This window comes from Vulpes lagopus, chromosome 11 (genome assembly GCF_018345385.1).
Source record: "Vulpes lagopus strain Blue_001 chromosome 11, ASM1834538v1, whole genome shotgun sequence".
Classification (NCBI taxonomy): domain Eukaryota; kingdom Metazoa; phylum Chordata; class Mammalia; order Carnivora; family Canidae; genus Vulpes; species Vulpes lagopus.
In genome coordinates this window covers 105,008,551-105,029,050 of record NC_054834.1, presented here as the reverse complement: position 1 = coordinate 105,029,050, position 20,500 = coordinate 105,008,551, and the positions used below count along the sequence as shown (strand labels likewise).

General features: G+C 36.7%; 1 protein-coding gene across 4 annotated transcripts in view; it reads left to right on the top strand.

Moving 5' to 3' along the window:
• The first annotated feature begins 461 nt into the window (after positions 1-461).
• The window catches only part of PDE1A (phosphodiesterase 1A), a 320,756-nt gene continuing 300,717 nt past the window's right edge, over positions 462-20,500 (top strand). For 3 of the 4 annotated variants that reach the window (XM_041773637.1, XM_041773635.1, XM_041773638.1), the window contains exons 1-2: positions 462-601; positions 876-986. In XM_041773637.1, coding sequence (XP_041629571.1) covers positions 886-986 — 101 coding nt within the window. In that variant the 5' untranslated portion in view covers positions 462-601; positions 876-885. Of the gene's footprint in view, positions 649-875; positions 987-20,500 lie in introns of all 4 variants that reach the window. The other variant, XM_041773636.1, reaches the window with a different exon arrangement.

The following is a 20,500-nucleotide window of genomic DNA, read 5'->3' as shown; positions in this document are numbered from 1 at the left end:
ACACACACACACACACACACACACACAAGCATCCACACTAGTTTCATTTTATTTATCTTTTAATCCCCAAAGGATTCACGGAGCAGGCTGTGTGCAGCTGCCGTGTTTTCTTCTGGGTAAATTGGCGGTTACCTACTGTGTGGAGTTGCTAGGAGAAGGTGAATAAGCATGATTACAGCATCATTGATGTACATAGTCTCTCAACAACAACCTGTGGAGCTCTGTGGTCTGTCTTCTGTATGGCTCTATGTGTTATCTCCTCATTGTTGTCATTAATATCTGTTGCATTTATTGCTGGAGCATGCTACATCTTTTCACTGTTGGTTCCAGATCAATTAAGAGACAAAAACCTTGGCATTTAAAACAGGCACTTTTTTCTCAGGGTGGTGCTGCTGACACTGGTTCCTACCATCTGCTTCCTTATTACATCCCGCCCTCCTTCCATTGGTAGAGAGGAATTCAGCTTCTTCTGATGCGCTAAAGTCATTCACGTTTCTCTTGTGCATAATAGATCTTGTAAACTGTAGGAATTCTGATGTGCTTCAGTGCACGGAGCAGTAACAAATGAGCTGCTTTTGGGGAGAGCTGGAGCGCTCAGTCGGTCAGTAGTACAGTAGCAGGCTCACATGTGCCGATTGTTCCTGTGAGGTCAGAGGATCTGCTTATACTGCTGTCTGCTTGGGGAGGGGGGGGTGAGGAGCAGTGGATATGCCTGTCAAAGTCAATAGCAATTCTGCCAGAGGCTGCCCTTAGCTTTGTAAATCTGCAGTATTTTGATAGATGAGAGATGCTACTGTCTAACTGTTTGAGATTTGTAGTGGACTGAGGAATGCTTGTTCTAGCTGCTGAGACTGACTGTAACTATATTGCCCTAGGAGTATCATCATGGGGTCAACTGCTACAGAAATTGAAGAATTGGAAAACACCACTTTTAAGTATCTCATAGGAGAACACACTGAAAAAATGTGGCAACGCCTGAAAGGAATGTGAGTAAGCTCTTTGCTTGGTTCTGTGTTTGATTTCCCCCCACCCCACCCAGAATTTGACTATTAACATGACTAATTTTTCCTATTATCTGACTTGGTGGACCAGTGTTTCCTTTAGAAAGATTTTTCTCTTAGAAAATAACATGTGTCAGCCTCAGATCAACTTGCTTGATTTATTATCTTTTTTGCACCTGTATGTTTAACGTAAAGTAACTCCCTGAGAATTCACTTCACTGTAATAACACATGGCTTCTTCTATACATTCTCTGTGTATTCTTTAGATACGTCATTTAGATACACAGAAAAGTAGCTAGGAATGCTGCTTGCCAAGATACTTGCAAAAATAAAATTTCCTTCAGAAAAACGGAAAGGTTACTACTGGTACTTATTTCTCTGTGATTAGATTTTGAAAAAGCAAGGGCGAATTTAATGTGGTACTGAATATATATACTCCGTTGTGCTTATTCTTTGTCTTAGTTGATATTTCTTTAAGAAAAAATGTGGTGAAAACACTAGTGGGATTCCAAACTTATTGGAGAGTTTTGGCTTGAAATTAACCAATTCACTTCTTCTGAGACTACAGAATAGCTCATGGTATAAAATAGACCTTACTAAGGTGGGTCAAGAGATGTGCTTATGTCAAACATGAACTGTAAGTACCTGAGTCAAACTTTAATTGCATTGCTATTCACTCTGCTATTGAAACAACATTTAAGTTTTTTCTTGTGTATGCTGCTAAATTCTGTTTAGTTCTCCAGAACACTGTATTTATGTGCTTTATTTTAATTATGTCATAATTTAAAAATTGGCTTTAACATTTCAATAAAAATGTGCAATATGAATATTTACAGGCCATTGCAATTGCTTAGCATGTCTGCAGATCTCAAATGAAAATATATTTTCTTTTCTATAATGATAGCTGAAGGAATACTATACTAGACAAAATAGAGATTTTCTAGGATTCCTATTTCTAATGATTCATTTACATATTATTATATAAAATGCAATATCTAAGTAAATTTAATGTTATTGTTTTGATATCTATGATTTTTTAAAAGAAAAATTATGTCAAACTTTGTTTAGAGGAAAATTCCCTTCTACTTTCCTCTATTTGAATGCATTTAATGATGTTTATATATTTAAATAGCATTGTCTGTGTGTTTTCTTACACTTGAAGTAATACACGGCTTTGCAGTAGGCTAGTATAAGAGCACACTAATAATGCAAACAGCATTTAACAGAGAATAACTTTTAAAAAAGGAAGCCATCTTACAGTATTTGAATGAATTAGAGAAATATGTTTTTAAGATCCATTGAAGATTTAAGATTATAGTTTTTTGATGAATTTGTTCTCTAGGGAAACAAATAATCCTGTAAAAGCAAATAACAGCTCACAAAATTAATTAGCATAGATGAAAATTAAACATTGGCAGTCATCAGATGATTTGTGTCCTAACCTAATTAGTAAGTGAACATCTGTACCGGAAAAATTTTAGATCATATTATAACCTATTTTAGAATTTCTTCCCTTTATCAGGACAGGATGTTTTTGCTTGTTGGTTTTGTTTGTATTTGTTTTATTTTTCTGTAGTTACTTAAATGTATGAATATATGTAGTTATTTAAATGTATGTATGTATGGTAGTGAATTTGTGCATAGGTCTTTAAGAAATTTGGAAAGAGACTTTGTGTTTACCTAACATTTTAGAGCAAAGTTATCTGGCTTCTTCTTTATCAGTTGATCTCAAAGATCAATCTCATTTTATTTCAGTAGAGAGTGATAGAGTCATTCAACAGTAGACTTTTGTGATTTGATATTCCGTGTTGAGGTAGGATATAATCATACATGTATGTACTAAGTAAATATGGTGTGTGTCCGCATAGAGCCACTGAATGACCATTTAGGGAAAAAAATTCTGAAACTAGTTTTTTTTAAAAAAAGAATCATTATTACTGAACTGATTGAAATGACTGATTGCCTTTGCATCAAAAAAAGAAGGAATTTGCCTTTTGGTACTACTACTTTAACTTGTACTTTGAGTTAAGACATTTCCAGTATTCTAGGTTTAGAATCGTCAAAACAAGAAGCTCTAAATCTAAAATCTGCATGACTAATGACAGCCAAATTGTTTAATTATGGTCTTTTGTGTAGTCTGCATTCATAACGGTGATATGAGGGTCTCTTTATTCCATTGCTGGAATTGTCTTGCCTATTTAAAATGTAATATTGACTCAAACAGAAATTTTAGCTTATCAAAATCTCTACTGCTAGAATTTCACTATTTAAGTGGTGCCAAATAAAATTATGCTACTCACAAAAACTATCAAACAATTTTGTAATAGTTTTCTTGGTTTGTTAAAGAAGACTCAAAGAAGACCTTTCGATATTTGGAAAGTAATTTTTTTTACTTTTACTGTATCTAACTTCAGGAATACATTGATTTATTTCAACAGGACATTCTGTTTTTTTAGTAGGTTTATAATACATACACTTTTGAGGTTAGATAAAAATAGAGACAAGGGTTAAAATAAATTAACACTTATTCAACTATCTTTAAATATGGAAACATGAACTATTACAGGTAGATATTTTATTTTTTATTTATTTTTAGGTAGATATTTTATAAGGAATATCATATAAAATAATATTATAAATCACTTTTTTAGCACACAGAAATAGTTATTAAATTTTGTAACACGTGTGAAAACATCGGTAAGCTAAATTAAATTATCAGTTATTCTCTACCATTTTGTTGATTTTTTTCTTTGAGTTCCTTTTAAATCTCCTTCATATAATATTTAATTGAGACACCATGTTCAGTGATGTGTCAAGAAATCTCTTATTTCTTTGTGGAAACAAGGGTAAAATACTTTCCTCTTCTGATTCCTGATGTAGATTTGCATGATTATTCTATTAATTTTATTTTACAGTTATGGCTTTTTTCTTTGGCTTTCTTTGCCTATCACTTCTTCCATCAGTCCATCTTCTCCCATTAACCTGTCTCTCAATATGACAATTTGGATTCTACACTGTGACTCATCATCCATGATGGGGGAAATGTTAGAAGTGAGTATGACATCATGCCCTTCATAAATGACATTTTGAAAGAATCATATACTTGTTCATAAGGTATCTGTTGTTTAGGACCTGGAAAACACTTCCTATTTCTTCCGTCACCTCAACACCTGATGAAATTTCTGGTTCAGAAGTTTTCTGTGACTCTGGGACCTATACTACTTCCTACATACTAAGGAGATTTTTCTGACTCTAATCTTTGCTAGATCATTAAGTTTATCGGCTCCCATGAGGAGAGTTGATTTGAAGATTTTGTATGTGTTTTCGTGTATGCAGGGGTTTTTTTCCCCAAATTTTAGAAACAATTCTTTTTTCTGTGTCATGGTACTGTTTTGTTTATTTTTATTAAGATTTTTATTTATTTATTCATGAGAGACCCAGAGAGAGAGGCAGAAACACAGGCAGAGGGAGAAGCAGGCTCCTTGTAGGGAGCTCAATGTGGGTCTTGATCCCAGGACCCTGGGATCACAACCTGAGTGAGCCACCGTGGCTCCCCCTTTTTTCTTTTTTAAATGTAAAAATTGCTCCACAGCTGTGGATTAAAAAAATTAACATATTTTAAAACATCGGTGCTGCTCTTTCCAGTCAATACCCCTGTTCTAAGAGTTTGAACTAAGGGGTGACAGTATTTCCAGAAAAGTGTGGTCAAGTAGAAATTGCAGTGAACATGGCATTATAGCAAAAACTAAATCAGAGTGTTATCTTATTCAGTTGTTCAATAGAAGGGAGGAAAATTTAAGCTATAAACTATAGACAAAAATCTGAGACGTGTACTTTATAGTAGTTACTTATTGCCAATTCTTTCAGTTTTTATTAATGTAGAACTAGAACCTATGAGAACCTATGAGAATTTTACAGTTAGATACCAACTTAATTATATGAAAATTGATTTTGCACATACAGATGCTTACCTCCTTATCTCTTCATATCTAGACAAACATCTAATGTCTGGATATGAAGACCTAGAATTGGGAATGCAACAGTTGAAAGACGTAAGCTCCTTTTTTTCTTTTTTTCTCTGACTGGTGGTGAACATGATCATCAGTAATGGAAGAATAAAATATAGAGAAGCAGAAAGTGAAGGAGAAAGGAAGAAGTGTTTAATTACTATATGACAAATTTAAAGTAACTGTTGCTGAAGAGGGTGGTGTGTTGAGCAGCTCTCAGATGGAGTTTCCCAAACCCTCATCACCAAGAAGATGTAGCAGAAATACATATTTTGAACACGAATGGGCAAAAACCGGTAAAATGACAGGAGCTATTAGCACATATTCCCAAACTGACATTGTACTTCAGAAGGAAGCAGCATCACAGATTAGCAAATCTGATCCTTTTACTGTCCTGCCCTCTACCCTCCCTTCAAGGTTCAGCGTCCTGCACAGGATGAGGGTGTCCCTATACATTTGAAACCTCCTCTCATGCCTCTCCGGCTTGTGGCCCCCTCTCAGTTAGGCACAAGATTGCCCCAAAGAAATGCTGCTTACTGCCCATCTGCCTTTGCTCATTTTGTTCTCTCTTCCCAAGGGAACCACTCCTTCGTCTTCTCTCAGCCAGGGCTGCTCGTGTTCCCTGTGATGCTTTTAGAGATATGTGGGGATGTTTCTGGTTATTGCAGTGCCTGAGGGTGTTTCTGTACTCAGTGGGCAGCAGGGTCCAGGCATGATAAATGTCCTCCAGAGCTTGGGAGATTCCTTTGTCAGGAAGAATTGTCCTACTCAAAATGCTAATAGGGACTCACTATTAAGTAATGTTCAAAGATCTCATTAAATTTCACTTGCAAAGGAAATCCATCTTGACCTTCCATATTAGGTTAGTTTCCTATATTTGGCTCATAAAGTAACCTGGACTTCCCTTTTCATAACAAAATCTACCTTCACTGCTGGGCCACAAGTTCCTGAGGGTAAGAATCATGTTCATTGCGTTTGTTTTTGGATCCCCAGCACCTAGCACAATACCTGGCACATAGAAGATCATGCAATAAATCTTTTTCAATCAGTTAATGAGTAAATAAAATTTAGTGGTGGTAACTTCAAAATTAGAGAATCAGTTAGGCTACCAAAGTAGGGCCTAAAGCCAGGTTGGAGGAATGGAGATAGATGCACAGATAGAGTAGGAATGGAGAAGATGGAAAGAAGTAATATTTGCTTATCATCTACTGGTTGTCAGAACTTTCCAAATATAACATATCTGTATTCTTGTTTACTTTTCCAATGATTTAAAAAAGTAAGTATCCTAAGTTCATTAAATAGCTATTATCTGGTGAAACTTGCATTTAAATACAGATCTACCTAGCTCTAAAGCTCTTTTTCTTTTTTAAATGATTTTATTCATTTATTAGAAAGAGAGAGGGAGCATGAGCAGGAGTGGGGTGGGAAGAGCAGAGGGAGAAGGAGAAGCAGATTCTTCATTGAGGGAGGAGCTTGATCCCAGGACCTTGAGATCAGGACCTGAGCTGAAGTCACATGTTAACTGACTGAGCCACCCGGGTGCCATCTAAAGCTCTTATTCATCTTACTTTCAAAACAAGAAAAGAAAACATTCTCAGAATGGTTACCCGGAATGATCACAGAAAAGGATGAAGATCTTTAAAACTTAGTCAATGGGCATTGTGGTGGGCAGACTAATTGCCTCCCAGACATGTCCATATCCTAATCCCTAGAATCTCTGATGACATTTACCCTACATGTCAAAGGGGAATTAAGGTAGCAGATGGAATTAAGGTTGCTAATCAGCAGACTTTGAATTGTGAAGATCAGTCTGGATTTTCCAAGGGGGCCCATTGTAATCACATAGGTTCTTAAAAGTGAAAGAGTGAGGCAGAAGAAGAGGTCACAGTGCTGGATGTGAGAAAGATAGGCTCAATTTGTCTTTGTCAATGTTGAAGATGGAGGAAACAGGCTGGGAGGCAAGATATGTGGGTCACCTCTAGAAGCTTGCAAAGGCAAGAAGCAGATACTTCTCTAAAGTCTCCAAAAAAAAATGCAGCCCTGCCAAAACCTTGATTTTAGCGCCGTGAAACTTGCATCAAATTTTTGACCTACAGAACTAGCAATAATCCATTTATGTTGTTTCAAGCTACTAAGTTTGTGGTAGATTTGATGCAGCAGCACTAAGAAACTAATACATTCCTCCCATAACAGAATAACAGAGTGCTTCATCAACATGACTATTTTTATATTCTTACCCTTTCCGCCCCCCCCCCCCCACTGCTCCCCAGCACACGTTTTCTCGTACAGATAGGACGCCTAGGGGTGGAGCCAGTCTTGGCTGCTCCATGGAGAAGTAGAGTAGATACCCTTTATCTTTAGCCATAAAATAACCCACTGTCTTCCATCTAAACCTGGTTTATGTGCCTAGACCAATTTTCTTATCAAGCTGTGATATTGAGAGCTTATAGTGGATTCATTTCAAATGCCAAGGAAGAATGTTAATGCTCTTTTTTTTTGGAAATTGTTGATACATCTCAGTCTTTATTCTCACATTGTTGAGTATATGATGGTTTTGATGGATTGATCAGAAAAATCAGTTTAAAAACTATCCTTTCATCATAAAACTAAAGAAAACCACTTCACAAAATCTGTTCTGGTATATAAATACAATCTTAAAGTAGGTCTTAGTCCTTATATAATATTATGTTTTGTTTGTAGAATACACATGGTTAAAATAAAGTACCCTATAAGATTAGAGACCTGAACTCCGGAATCAGCCAGGTATTTTCTAATATCATCTGTCCTTTAGCTCTGTGATCATGGAAGATCTATTAACTTTTCTAAACTTCACTTTCTTTATTTGTAAAATCCAATTATTTTATTCATCATTCATTCACTCATTTAGTAAATACCGTTGGTCATGTGCTATATAAGGCATAAATTTAGGCACGGGAACTCAAGTTTTAGCAGAGGAAACAAATATCAACAACAGTAAAGAAATAAAGTTAATATAGAGCAAGAAGTGACCTGAAGAAAATGCACTGGGTGATGTGACCAAGAGCTGCTTGGGAAGTATCCAAGAGTACTTCAGATAGGAATGACTTATTTCAGCTGAGGCAGACAAAAATTGATACTTACCTCATGAGATCTTGGGCACTCCAAGTTCAGAAGTAAACGAGGGATAGATTTAGGAGTCCAAGTTCAGGATTAAGTGTGGCATAGATTTAGAGTCCAGCTGATGAAGATCATTATGTCAGCTTTATTGCAGACTAAATTTCTGTTGGAGGATAAGATTTTGCAGCTAAATAAGCCAGAACACCCTTGAATTCAATTTTTCCACCCAAAAGGCAGACCTTCCCAGCAGGAGCAAAGTCTCACCTCCTAAATGTGCCTCGTGACCTCTAACAGATGAGACTACACTTTCTACAAGCAAAATATCCTTTCCTCACTCCCTGAAAAGGATATTTTACACCCTAGGTGTAATTCTTTTTCCACATTCCCCAACCAAATGTTGCTCCTCCTCCTCTGTGAAAGAATATGAAAAGTGGCAAAGGGCAGCCTGGGAGGCTTTTCCAGTCGAAAATCCTTCCACTTAAAAGGGAAGGATTAGGATCAAAGAATTGCAATAGTGCCCAAATCAAGGTAGTGAAAATTAAATAAAATAATGTATATAAGAAATACAGCATAGTATCTGGCATACAGTAATCTCTTAAAATACTGTAATTATTAATATTTCTGTAATTTTATCTATTCTTATGTTTATATCAACTCTGCTATTTAACAAGCTATATAATCTTCTCCAAGTTGCTGATTTTTTGATATCTTAGGTTTTTTTATCTGTAAAATGGAATGATATCATTACCTATCTCCTAGATACTGAGAAGATTAAATAAGTCTTGTGAACTTCTTAGAACAGTGTCCAGAATTCAAACAATTCTAGCCGTGATCATTATTATTGCTAATATTATATGCAAATGCAGAATTCTGTTTTTTTCAAGTAATTTTCTTATCAGAATCAGTGGAGAGAGTTGTCAAGATGAGAAAGGAAGCTCTGTTAGGTCAGTGGAAGTGCTGTCACGGAGATTCCCAGATTTTTATATCAAGGATTTACATTTCCTTGGGGCAGGAGTGATGGGCATGTAAATAAGGAGAGAGCTGAGGAAGAGAAGTGGGCTGACCTTGAATTTCACTGGTAAGAATTTCCTTGACGAATTTAGCACCCTTAATTCAGCATCTTGTGGTGGCCGTAGAGTGGATTTGAGGGCTCTGTAATCATGTGTAACCCAGGGCTAGTCTGATTTCTTGAGTCACTCTGACTTGAACATCATTCTTAGGTCTTTCCTTATCCCAGTCTAGGTCTGGTTCACAATGGAATTGACTTCCAAGAAATTACTGTCTTGTCCCGTAGTCCTTCCTTTTGCTGATTCATTTTAGAAAATACCAAATTACCATTATATTATTAGATTTTGTCCCTTATTCTAACATATTTCAATCAGCTAATCAAATGTAAATATTTGAGCAAGTCTGATTCCCCTCTGAAAGGTCTGTGCTGTAAGCCCTTTGGATATGAAAGGAACTGTTCACTAACATCATTAAACAGATGATAATGTTAAAGGCTCATGAGAATCACAGTATTCCAAATATCTGGTCTGAGCTAATATTAGGCATGAATAACCATCTATTGTTAAGGAAGGACATAAAAGTGGTAATAGGTCATGAGAGGCATATAAATGAAATGTTATATCCCTTCTGGTTTCTTCTTTTAAAGCTACACTTTCTTGAAATTGTTTAAAGAGATTGTATTTTATGAAATGTTTAAAAACACATTTTTATTAACTAGGCCCAGAAAATGCTGGATGCAGGTAATTTCTGCTAGGTAAAATTTTGATGTTTATAGCTACTCAAACACACTTCTAATTAGTCCTGAAAAAAATAGTAAAGTCCTAAGTACAGTGTCCAAAGGGCAAGGAAACAGAGGTCAACCTTAATTAAGCTCTGCATAAGAATGAATGGAAGATCAAAGGATTCTTGGAATTTTGTACATGAATCAAATACTTGATGACTTAGAAGCAAATAAAAACAGACTTCTTAATAGAAAAGTAATAGTATGCTGACTCTTAAAAGTGGACTTTCTAAGACTTGTTTCAAAATAAACAGCATTTGGAGCAAGGTAGGAAAACACTGAACAACTTGTGCATCAATCCTATTTTTAGTTAGCTTAAACTTATAAATGAATCATAGTAGAAATCATATTTTATAATTTTTTGTGCTTTATAATTTCTAAAAGATTTTTGTTTTGATCTGTGTGGTTCAGCCCCATTATCCCATTTTTCTGAAAACTGAGCCTCAAAGACATTAACTGACTTGACCAATGTTTCCCAGGTAGTAAGTGGAAGGCCAGATTCATAGGCTCATATCTTTCTTTTCCAATCAACACTGACTTAGATAATTCTATTTAATACTCACTGTAAAGACTCACTGTAAAACCTGACACTTTAGGAATTAAAAACTATTCTCTTGTTTTGATTTTTCTACAATCCTGCCATCTGTTTGCCTAGTTTTGCATACTCCAAGGGGAGTTATCACTTGGCAAATGCTTTAGATGTCAGAAACTCCCTGGTTCTATTTCTCCCCTTCTCCTAGATTTGCACTACCATTACCCCTTTAATCAACTTATTTTAACAGTGATCCTAGCAGTATTTTCAAAGGTGCTTGGCTTTTCCTAACCCCTCTCACCTCTTCGGAGTTTGGATTCTTACAAAATTATTTTAATTTATTTGGCCTTTAGTATCCCAAACAAAATGAGAAAAAAAATACCTCAAACTCTGCACGGTAGAGACATCTGGGTGTCTGTCCCTGAAGATTTTATTTACCAGTAAGAATAAAGACAGGTGTTCTATTGATTAAAACTAGGTATTTTCTTCCTGCTATGCTGCTGCTTCTTGTTATAAAGGATTTTATGCATGCAGTAAAGTTCTTTCCTGAAGTAGAGTGAGAAGAATCTTTTCTCTTTTTGTTTTAGGAAAATCATTTAAATGGAGTTTATTCTGCTTTATTTCCCACAGAGAACATAAACTATGTAAAGGTACACAGCGTTTTTCTCGTCCATTTTTAGACTGTGTTTGGAGGTGGTTATTAGATGAGTTAAGGAGTTCCTTTCGAACTTTTAGAGCTCACAAAATCTGCAGTACCTCCTACTGGTACCAACTGAAAACAGTGTCTTTGTTAAGTGTGACCCTCTTGACATTTTATCCTCCAGCAAATCTCTGCCTTAATATCTCAGGTTTGCCAAAGAGCTCTCTGTTTCCCAGAAATTCTTTCATGCTGTTGTTCACTGTTGCAATATGGCCCAATTTGTGGTTTCCAATATCCACTCTTGGGTAATCCCTCCCAGGTTGACTCTGAGCTTGGCAATGCAACTTGCTTTGGCCAATGGGCTCTTAGCAAATGGGACACAAGTGAAGGGTTGGAAAGGGCTTATACATTGTAGTTTACTCTCTCCTGCTGCTCTTTGTAACTCTCATACCAGCATGGGAAGAAGCCTGGTCAAACCTACTGGAGGAGGAGCATGTGAAGCAGATATAAACCATTCCAGCTGAGTCCCCTTTAGACCAGCCAAACCATTAACCACCAGATATGTGAGTGAAGTCATCTGGGACTATCTAACTTCCTCAAAGTCATAAGGAAATAATAAGTGTTTATTGTTTTTGGCCACTAGTTGCAAGATGGTTTGTTGCACACAAAAAAGTCAACAATATACACTCAAAATCAGTCTGTTAGCTTCTAACATTTTCAGATAATTCTTCTCTGGCTTTCAAGGTTTTTTTTTTCCTACTACCACTCTGCTTTTTTCCCCCTCTCACCATCATCTTTCATTTTCTTCTTTGATCCAGTCAAACAATTATTAAAATAAAGAGCAATTTTCAGAAAATCAGTAAGATTCTCTTCCACTTATTTCCACCAGCAACTGTATCAACTGCATGTCCCTACTTACAATATTTTTTTCAATATGTGATTTCTCAAAGGGCTTTGTGTTGAAGTGTGTCACTCTTAGGTTTCTGTGAAAAAATATAATTTCCCACCAAATAGAAGAGAAACATAAAATAAGGCAGGGAAACTGCATGGTTGCATAAGGAAAGATGGTTCATATCCTGTTACCCTGGCAACAGGCACTGGGAAGGCCAGGGCTCCCCACACATCCTGTTGCCCTGACAACAGGTCATGCAGGGCATGGGAAGGCCCAGTTTCCACTCTTCTAGGCCTCTTCTTTGCAACCACAAAGAAAAAGGAGAAAGTGATTTTCTATCTTGTTCCTCCTTACCTACATATTTCTTCTATTATCTGAGTCACCCAGTATAAGTTTATCACTACCAGATGTAGGAGAGGGTAAGAAAAACGTGACCTCAATTTTTATATTCATAAGCTTTGAAACTTTTGCTAATTTTTGATGGGGTAAAAGGAGTGAGTGATCGGAAAAAATAAGAGAGGAAGGGTATCAAAGCAGTAGGGGGAATAAATTGTGGAAACCAGTTAAGTGGTATATGAATAATGTAGCAGCCAAGAGCTGAATTGGGATATGTATCAGTTAGCTTCATTGCATAGGCTTAGCTAATTTTTAGGGTGTTTATCTGAAATAGTCACATATATGAAATAGTTATTTATTTTGTTACTCCTACTGTGAACAGACACTGTATAACCAAATGTCATATTATGTTACAAAATTTTTTGTAAACTTAACTTGCAGTTCTGTATACATTTTCTCCTTTTAGTTTTCATGCAGCTTTTCTTTCATTACTTATCCTTTTTTTGCCACATAGAGTTGATAAGGAAGCAATCTGATCAAATTCTTTTTTTCCTTCCTTCTCCCTTTGTTCCTTCAGCAATTGTTTTGGTTATATTAAAGAAAAACCCTATACATTTATTTTTGGAGCTCTATCTTGCTTTGTCTTCACAATTTATGGTTTATATAAAGTAGTTGTCTATTCAAAACTGACATACACCATTAGTTCTGCTATTACCAATCTCTATCAATTTTTCTGTGATCTAAAATAAAATTTTAGCTGACTCTTTTGCTTTTAAAGATGGAATAACAACATTAAGTGCTGTCAAACAGAAGTCTTTAATTTTCGCAACCCAGAGTCTTCTTGGTGAAGACAAAATTGTCTGGAAAAATCTTCTCTTAAAAAACTGGACAAAGGGATTTGTGGAGAAAAGATTTTTAAGTTAAACGGAGTGAAAAAGGAAGTACAGGCTGGTGAAAAGGCAGTGTCTTTGTGAGACCACAAGCATGTTGAAATGGAATTTCTGAAAGACCAGGTGAGAAAGTTGGGGCCTAATCAGAATATCATAACAGTCAGAGAAAAATCACTCATGATTATCTGAGACTAAGTTAGGTGACCCTTCTAGGTACTCTGTTTGCACTTCATGTATTATTATTACTGACAACCTAATTGTTCTGCATTTTAGGCAGTCCTTCTCTTTGTCTTCTGAAGATAACAAGAGGAAAGAAGTGGAATCCATCTCATTATTATTGTATCGTCAGTGCCCCACATAGCACATTGCAAGAAGTGAAAACTTAAAAATGTTTCAGTATAAAAAACAAAAACAAAAACACAGTAGGCCATATGCAACAACCTTACATTTGAAAGATGTAGCTAGTAAATATTGAAATTTGAAAGATATAGCTAGTAAATATTGTCCAGCAGCAACATTAACTCAATCTGGAAGACCAAGAAACTTTTTTTGGAGGGTGTTTAAAAAGCTTCTAAGAAAGGAAGAGAATGAGGTGTCAGGACCTGACCAGGGGAAATTGTTGAGGATGTGACTGTGTCACAAACACAAACAAAAATGACAAAAGATAAACCTTATAATATGGAACTTAGACTCTCAGAGCATTGTTGTGGGGGATGAAAATAATGCAAGGTGTACAGACCCTGCAGAAGCATCTACAAATGGTAGCGGTTATTGTAAATTACTTATGTGGTTCAACTATGTATGAGACACTATGTTTGTTTTTGCCTATTCCTCTGCCAAATACGAGATTAAAGTTGACTCTGGGTAACTATATGGTGGGTGGAAGGCAGAGGAGATTCAAACATTGAATAACTGAATGACTACTCCAAGACTATGATTTCCTAAGATCTATATACTACTAGCATCCTAGTAAAACTCAAATTTCTGTTCGATTATGTAATTGAATAGCTAGGATTATGCTGAGAATATCTTTTAGTCATCAGTGAATATTTTGGCCTCACGTGATCTTGTAGCCCAGGGAATTCATGGTGAGTGAAGACGGCTGTGTATCGTGTGAGAGTTATTGCCTGCTGAAGTTTTCCTAACTGTAGTGAGTCAAGCAGAAGGAGAGAAGCTGACCAACTTGGAGGCCATCAGGCTAAAAACTTTATATTTGCCTCCAGGCTCCAGTTACTTGTCCACAACTGAGTTGAAGACTAACTAATCCTCTTTTTGCACAGTCTTTACAGAGACACTTACAAAGAAAGATAGTCTTGAGATTTCACAATGTGATTGTACAGTTTTCATGATTCTTGAGTTTTATTTTTACCAGAAATCAACTCCAAGGTGTTTGATGAAGTTTGAACTAAAGTCATAATTTTCAAACCGTCATTTAATAACTTTGTTCTGATGTCATCCTATCATGTGAATCATATTTTGATTAGAGAGAAATATTTGCAAAATGTGTATCAAAAGATGCCTCTGTAAAGAGAACCCGTCTATCCATAATGAAGTCATGGGTTAAGGAGAGATCACATTTGCTTATAGACTGAGAATGTTGTGGAATGAAATTTACAACCAAAATAATTAATATCTAGTTTAAAGATAGATATTTTTGGCATTAGTCCCCAAGTGACTTTATTATATAGACTTTCCCTCAATTTTATGAAGGCATTCTTTACCACAAATTGTTTTATTTTTTCTAAAAAAGGACCAAATGCAGTGCTAAAAAGTATTTACCTTTATTCTTATATTTCTTTGATTTCTTTTTTTAAAATTTCTGATTCTATACTAAAATAACTGATGTCTACTATGTGTTATTAGATGGCTTGGTTAATTTACTGATAGCTACAGCACCTGAAAGATAAGATATGATGGAATGAATTTAGAACACTTTGGAATTACAAGCATGTTACCAAATAATCTTAAATTCCCTAGAAAGGGGAAGTGTTTAGGTTCAGAAATAAGAAAATAAAAACAAAATACTCTCCTTAATAAGTTCAGTGTTTAAGAATATGTCTTATTAGTATAAAAGTAAACATTAAATTATAGTGTGAGTCAAATAAAAAGGATGTAAATGAGGTTAAAACTATTTAAAAATGAGAGTCTTTCAGAAATAAAGTTGTAGTTTAAGTTTAATACAGACACTTGTTAAAATATTGAGGTACTTTGGAAAGTAGGACTAATATTATTTGATTTACCCAATTCAGCTGACTTATTAATACAATATAATTTGTTCATTCAATGAATATTCATCACTTAGGGAGCTCCAGCATTATTCCGTGCACCAGGGATACAATGATAAGCAGTATGGTCATGATCCCTACCTTCCCAGAGTTACATTTTGATGGAGAGGATGGGTAATAAAGAAACAAATAAATATGCAATGTAATTTTAATAAAAGCAAACAAGGTAAGACAGCAAAGTGTCTGGGAGATTCAGAAGTGGCTATTTTAGAAGAGTTGTCAGGCAAGGGCTTTCTATGATAGCAACCGGTAGAGAAGGACATTAATGAAGTGAGGTCTGAGCTATGCCACGGCCTGAAGCAATGTCATCCCAGACGGGGGCAAGAGGAGCACAGCCCTGTGAGGCAGGTGCATGTGACATATTTGAGGAAGATAAGACCAGGAAGGGCTGGAGCACAGTGGGCGAAGGAAAGAGTGAAAGAACTGAAGGTGGAAAGAAAAGCAAAAGTCATATCATCTAAGATCGATAGACTGTGATAAGAAATTAGGATTTTATTTTCAGCCTGGTAGGAAGCCTTTGGAGCTTTGGAACAGCACAGTGGAAGATCCGGCTTATGTTTTAACAAGGCTTTTCTGAATAGAGTAGAATGATGTTTACCAGGGATTGCGGAGTGGGGGAAATGTGGAGATGTTGGTCAAAGGACACAAAATTCCAGTTATGAGATTAAGAAGTTTTGGGACCTAATGCACAGCATGGTAATTATGGCTAATAATACTGTATCGTATACTTGAATGGTGCTAAGAGAGTAGATCTTAAATGTTCTCACTACAAAATGAGATGGTAACTATGTGAAGAAATGGAGGTGGTGGCTAATACTGTGGTGGTAATCATTTATACATAATTTATTTTTTAAAGATTTTATTTATTTATTCACGAGAGACACAGAGAAAGGCAGAGACAAAGGTAGAGGGAGAAGCAGGCTCCATGCTGGGAACCCGATGTGGGACTCGATCCCAGGACTCCAGGATCACGTCCTGGGCTGAAGGCAGGTGCTAAACTGCTGTGCCACCCAGGGATCCCCATTTATACATAATTTAAAATTTATAATTATAAATGCATTTTATAAATGTATCAAATCAATAGGTTGTATACCTTAAACTTATAAAAAGAAGGCTTCTCTGCTTATTTTGTGGAAGCTAACACAGACAAGGGGGAAGCAGGGAAGGATAAGATAGGAGGAAATAGGAAGATGTATTAGAGGGCTATGGCAGTTGTCCATGGCAACATGGGTCCTTACGAAGATGATAAATATTCAGGTTTAGGACATATTTAAAATTAAATCTGTAAGACTCACTCATGAATTGAATGTGGGAATGTAAGGATTGAAATGAGGTGTAATGTCTTGTTTTAGTGTGTGTGTGTGTGTATGTGTCTGTGTGTGTGAGAGAGAGAGAGAGAGACAGACAGACAGAGAGAGAGGCAGAGACTAAGAGAGAGAGACATCCTGAACAAATGGGTCATGTATAGTCCCTTCTCTAAAGTCCTTCGGTTAAAATGTGACCCAAATTCATAATTTTCAGATTTCAGAAAGGTAATGAGGTGCCTATCCTCCAAATCAATAAATGTTCCCAGTGGGGTCTGGAGTGGCTCCCAATGGATATTTCTGTGACAGAACGTGTTAGTATTTACTTAAATAGGGACAATAAATGGCTTGTACTAATTCAAGTCAGGTTTTGGTGCCAAATGAGTTCAGGTCAAATCAGATTTTATTGAGAAATAAAAATGTTTGGTGTTTAGATCTTTCAGATTTTCATAGCTGTGGATAAGGGATTATTATAATACCCTTACCATTTCCTGAAATGGGGAAGATGGCACTAAAAACAAAAAAGCTCTTTTGGATCTATGGGTTTTGAGAAGCCTCTTAGATATTCAAGTGGCCTTACAAATAAATAGACAGCTGGACATATGAGAGGTCAAGGCAGAAGACAGAAATTTGTGAGTTATCAATATGCAAATATATTTAAAATCATGGAACTAGATGAGATCCTCTGGGGAGTTAAAAGGTATAAATGAGAAGAGAGTCAGGGCTGAGCCCTCAAATACCCCAACATTTAGTGCTTGGGAGGAGGAATCTGGAAAGGAGAAGAGTGGCTGGTGCGCTGAGGCATCCTGGAAGCCAAAGAGGACTACTTTTCAAGAACAGCAAATATCAAGGGTCAGATGTTGCTGAGAGGTCATGTACAGGGATCGTGCATTGACCATTGGTCTTTGCACTATGGAGGCCTTCAGCAATCTTGGCTAAATAATCCCAAAGAAGTAATGGAACAAAAATCCACACGGGAAGTGGATAGAAGAGAGGACTGATGTGAAGAAGTGGGAGCAGTATGCACAGCTAGCTCTTTAAATAAGTCTCTATAAAGGAGATCATAGAGAGACAGTGATAGCTCCGTTACGCTCTGAGAGTAAATGTGGGGACATCACAGGAGAGGTCTGATGGGGACGATGGTAAGGATGATTCGTGGGGAGTTAAAAAAATCAATGCAGAGAGTGACAGAGAGAGAGAGAGAGAGATGGAAAAAGAGAGAGGAAGATGTCCATCTCCTTCAATAGGTGAGAGGTCAGGACTGCTGAAGTGCAGAGATTGGATCCAGGAGCAAGGGTGGCTCACCCACGGTAGCAGGAGGGACGCAGACTATTTGGGAACATGTGCAAGTAGGTAGGTGAAAACTTGGTGATGGTCCCCTCTGGTTACTTTTATGTTCTCAGTGAAATAAGAGGCTATTTGTAGAGAGTGAGCAGGGGAGAGAGGGAGTGGAGATTTGAGGAGAAGGCGTGAAACAGTCAGCTCAGCAAGGAGTGTGACTAAGGAAATGCGCTGGAGCGGGTGGGCAGTGCTGAGCATGCACCTCGACCACAGATTTCAAGTGTGATCGGTTTGCACGCCCTGGGATTTTATTCCCTGTTACATTTGGCTCAGCTGCTTCCGTGCAGGCTCAGAGCAGAGCAGAACTGGGTGCATGGGGTTCACATTTTTTCCAGAAAATACAAGTGCCATGGATGAAGGAGGGCTGAGGGCTGAGGGAAGAGGTGAGAATAGGAGGGAATGAGGGACAGGGAAAAAGTGGATAAAGACAACAGATTAAAAAAAAAAAAGCAACAGATTCGAGGTAGAGGAGGAAATAATGAACTTCTGGGATGAGATACCAGGATTTAGTGATCTTTTTTGTTCTTTTCAAAGGCACGGAATGAAAATATAGATATGTATTATGTGTAGATGAACTTACACAAGAAATATAATTTGGTGAAAACAATAAATGGTGGGTAATTTTATTCTTCCCCTGTTTATAGAAGCCCCCTGTGAAATCTTTACCTTTCACTACTAGGCTCTCTCTTCAAAACAGAAGAGGCTGTTAGGAGTGTGGCCACTCCTGCAAAGAAAACAAAGCTGGCCGATCTAATTTTAGGATGCTTTTCCTTGACAACAGCCTTTTAAATATTGCCTGTACAGTAATAAAAATTGGCTTCAGAAAATAATGACACTGTGTTTCGTTAACAAAATGCAGTCACTTCTTACACCTGAGCCTTGCGAAGTGTCATGAGGACACATATGAGGGCTTTTCCTTCACCTTTCATCAGTGAGTGAAATGTTACCCATTTGTAGTATTTATGGCAAATTTCCATGCATTTCATCAGTTGCAACAGGCCAAGCGTGTAACAGGGACTGCTGTGAAATATGGTTTTAAGCACAAGGATATGGAAAGTATTTTACTACGTAAAGAGTTGTTGTTTCTCTGTTTACGAGTAGCTTTAGTTGGGACGCCGGGGTGGCTCAGTGGTTGAGCGTCTGCCTTCAGCCCAGGGCCTGCCTGATCCTAGAGACCTGGGGTCGAGTCCCACATCGGGCTCCCTGCATGGAGCCTGCTTCTCCCCCCTGCCTGTGTCTCTGCCTCTCTCTCTCTCTGTGTCTGTCATGAATAAATAAATAAAATCTTAAAAAAAAAAAAAAAGTAGCTTTAGTTGATCTAAATAATGTAGATTTTCAGTTCCTTCTTGAGAGCCAAACCATTGTATAAGTTTGCACACACTAAGCAAGCAATTATTCCTTTCTTTGACGATGATTTTAATGCAAGGAGTGAAGTTTGCCTTGGTTGAAATTTTATAAAACAGTCACACACACACACACACACACACACACATACATACACTCACATTCACATTCACACAAAATAATGGTACTTAGTCATGCGCTTTGACATACCTGCAGCTGCCATTCAGTAACTATATATAATATGGTGCTGATGAGGCATAAAGAGAACAAAAAGTCATTGTTTCCTTTGATTTTTATCACAGTGTTATTATACATAGAATTTCATGGGTCATAATATTAAAGAATTATGAAACTTCAATGTAAAGGTCACTTATAGATAGATTTTATATCTACTTTTTCCAGGAAATTGAACCTTCTGTTTTGTGCAATAAACTAATTTGGGGATAGTTATATATGAGTTATGTGAATATTTAAAAATTACTCTTCTGACATGTTTGTTGAATTTCCTATTTAGCATTGCATGGTTAATCTTATTTGAAGTTGGTACTAGGTTGTTTACTCCCAAATACTCTTTGCATCTTTAGATCCTTGGTGGGATGTTTCCTGGGTAATGCTGTGCATTTTATTGTTGGCAAATTGAATTTCCTTTCTAGCTCCTAGAGATGTCTCTTGATTTCCCTTCTTTTTTTTTTTTTTTTTTCTGTTATTTCCCTTCTTTTAAGGATTGGCCTGAATATGATGTGAGGCTGCATGATTCCTGTTTATTCTATCATCAAAGATATACTTGAATGTTGGAGACCGCCAGTTATCTGCCTTGACTGGCTCTTTAAAGAAATATAAATTTGGCTTCCCATGCATTGTTATAACACTTTTACTTTCAAAAATTAATTCTTATTTTTATCAAAGTGATAAAATAGCATAAGAATGCCAATAGCTCCCCACCCCCCTCCTCGGTACTGCCTAGGTCTGCTTCCTGAGACCTCAACTTTCATCTTTTAGTTCTTCCTTCCTGTAAATTATCTGTATTTCAGAATAACAACTCT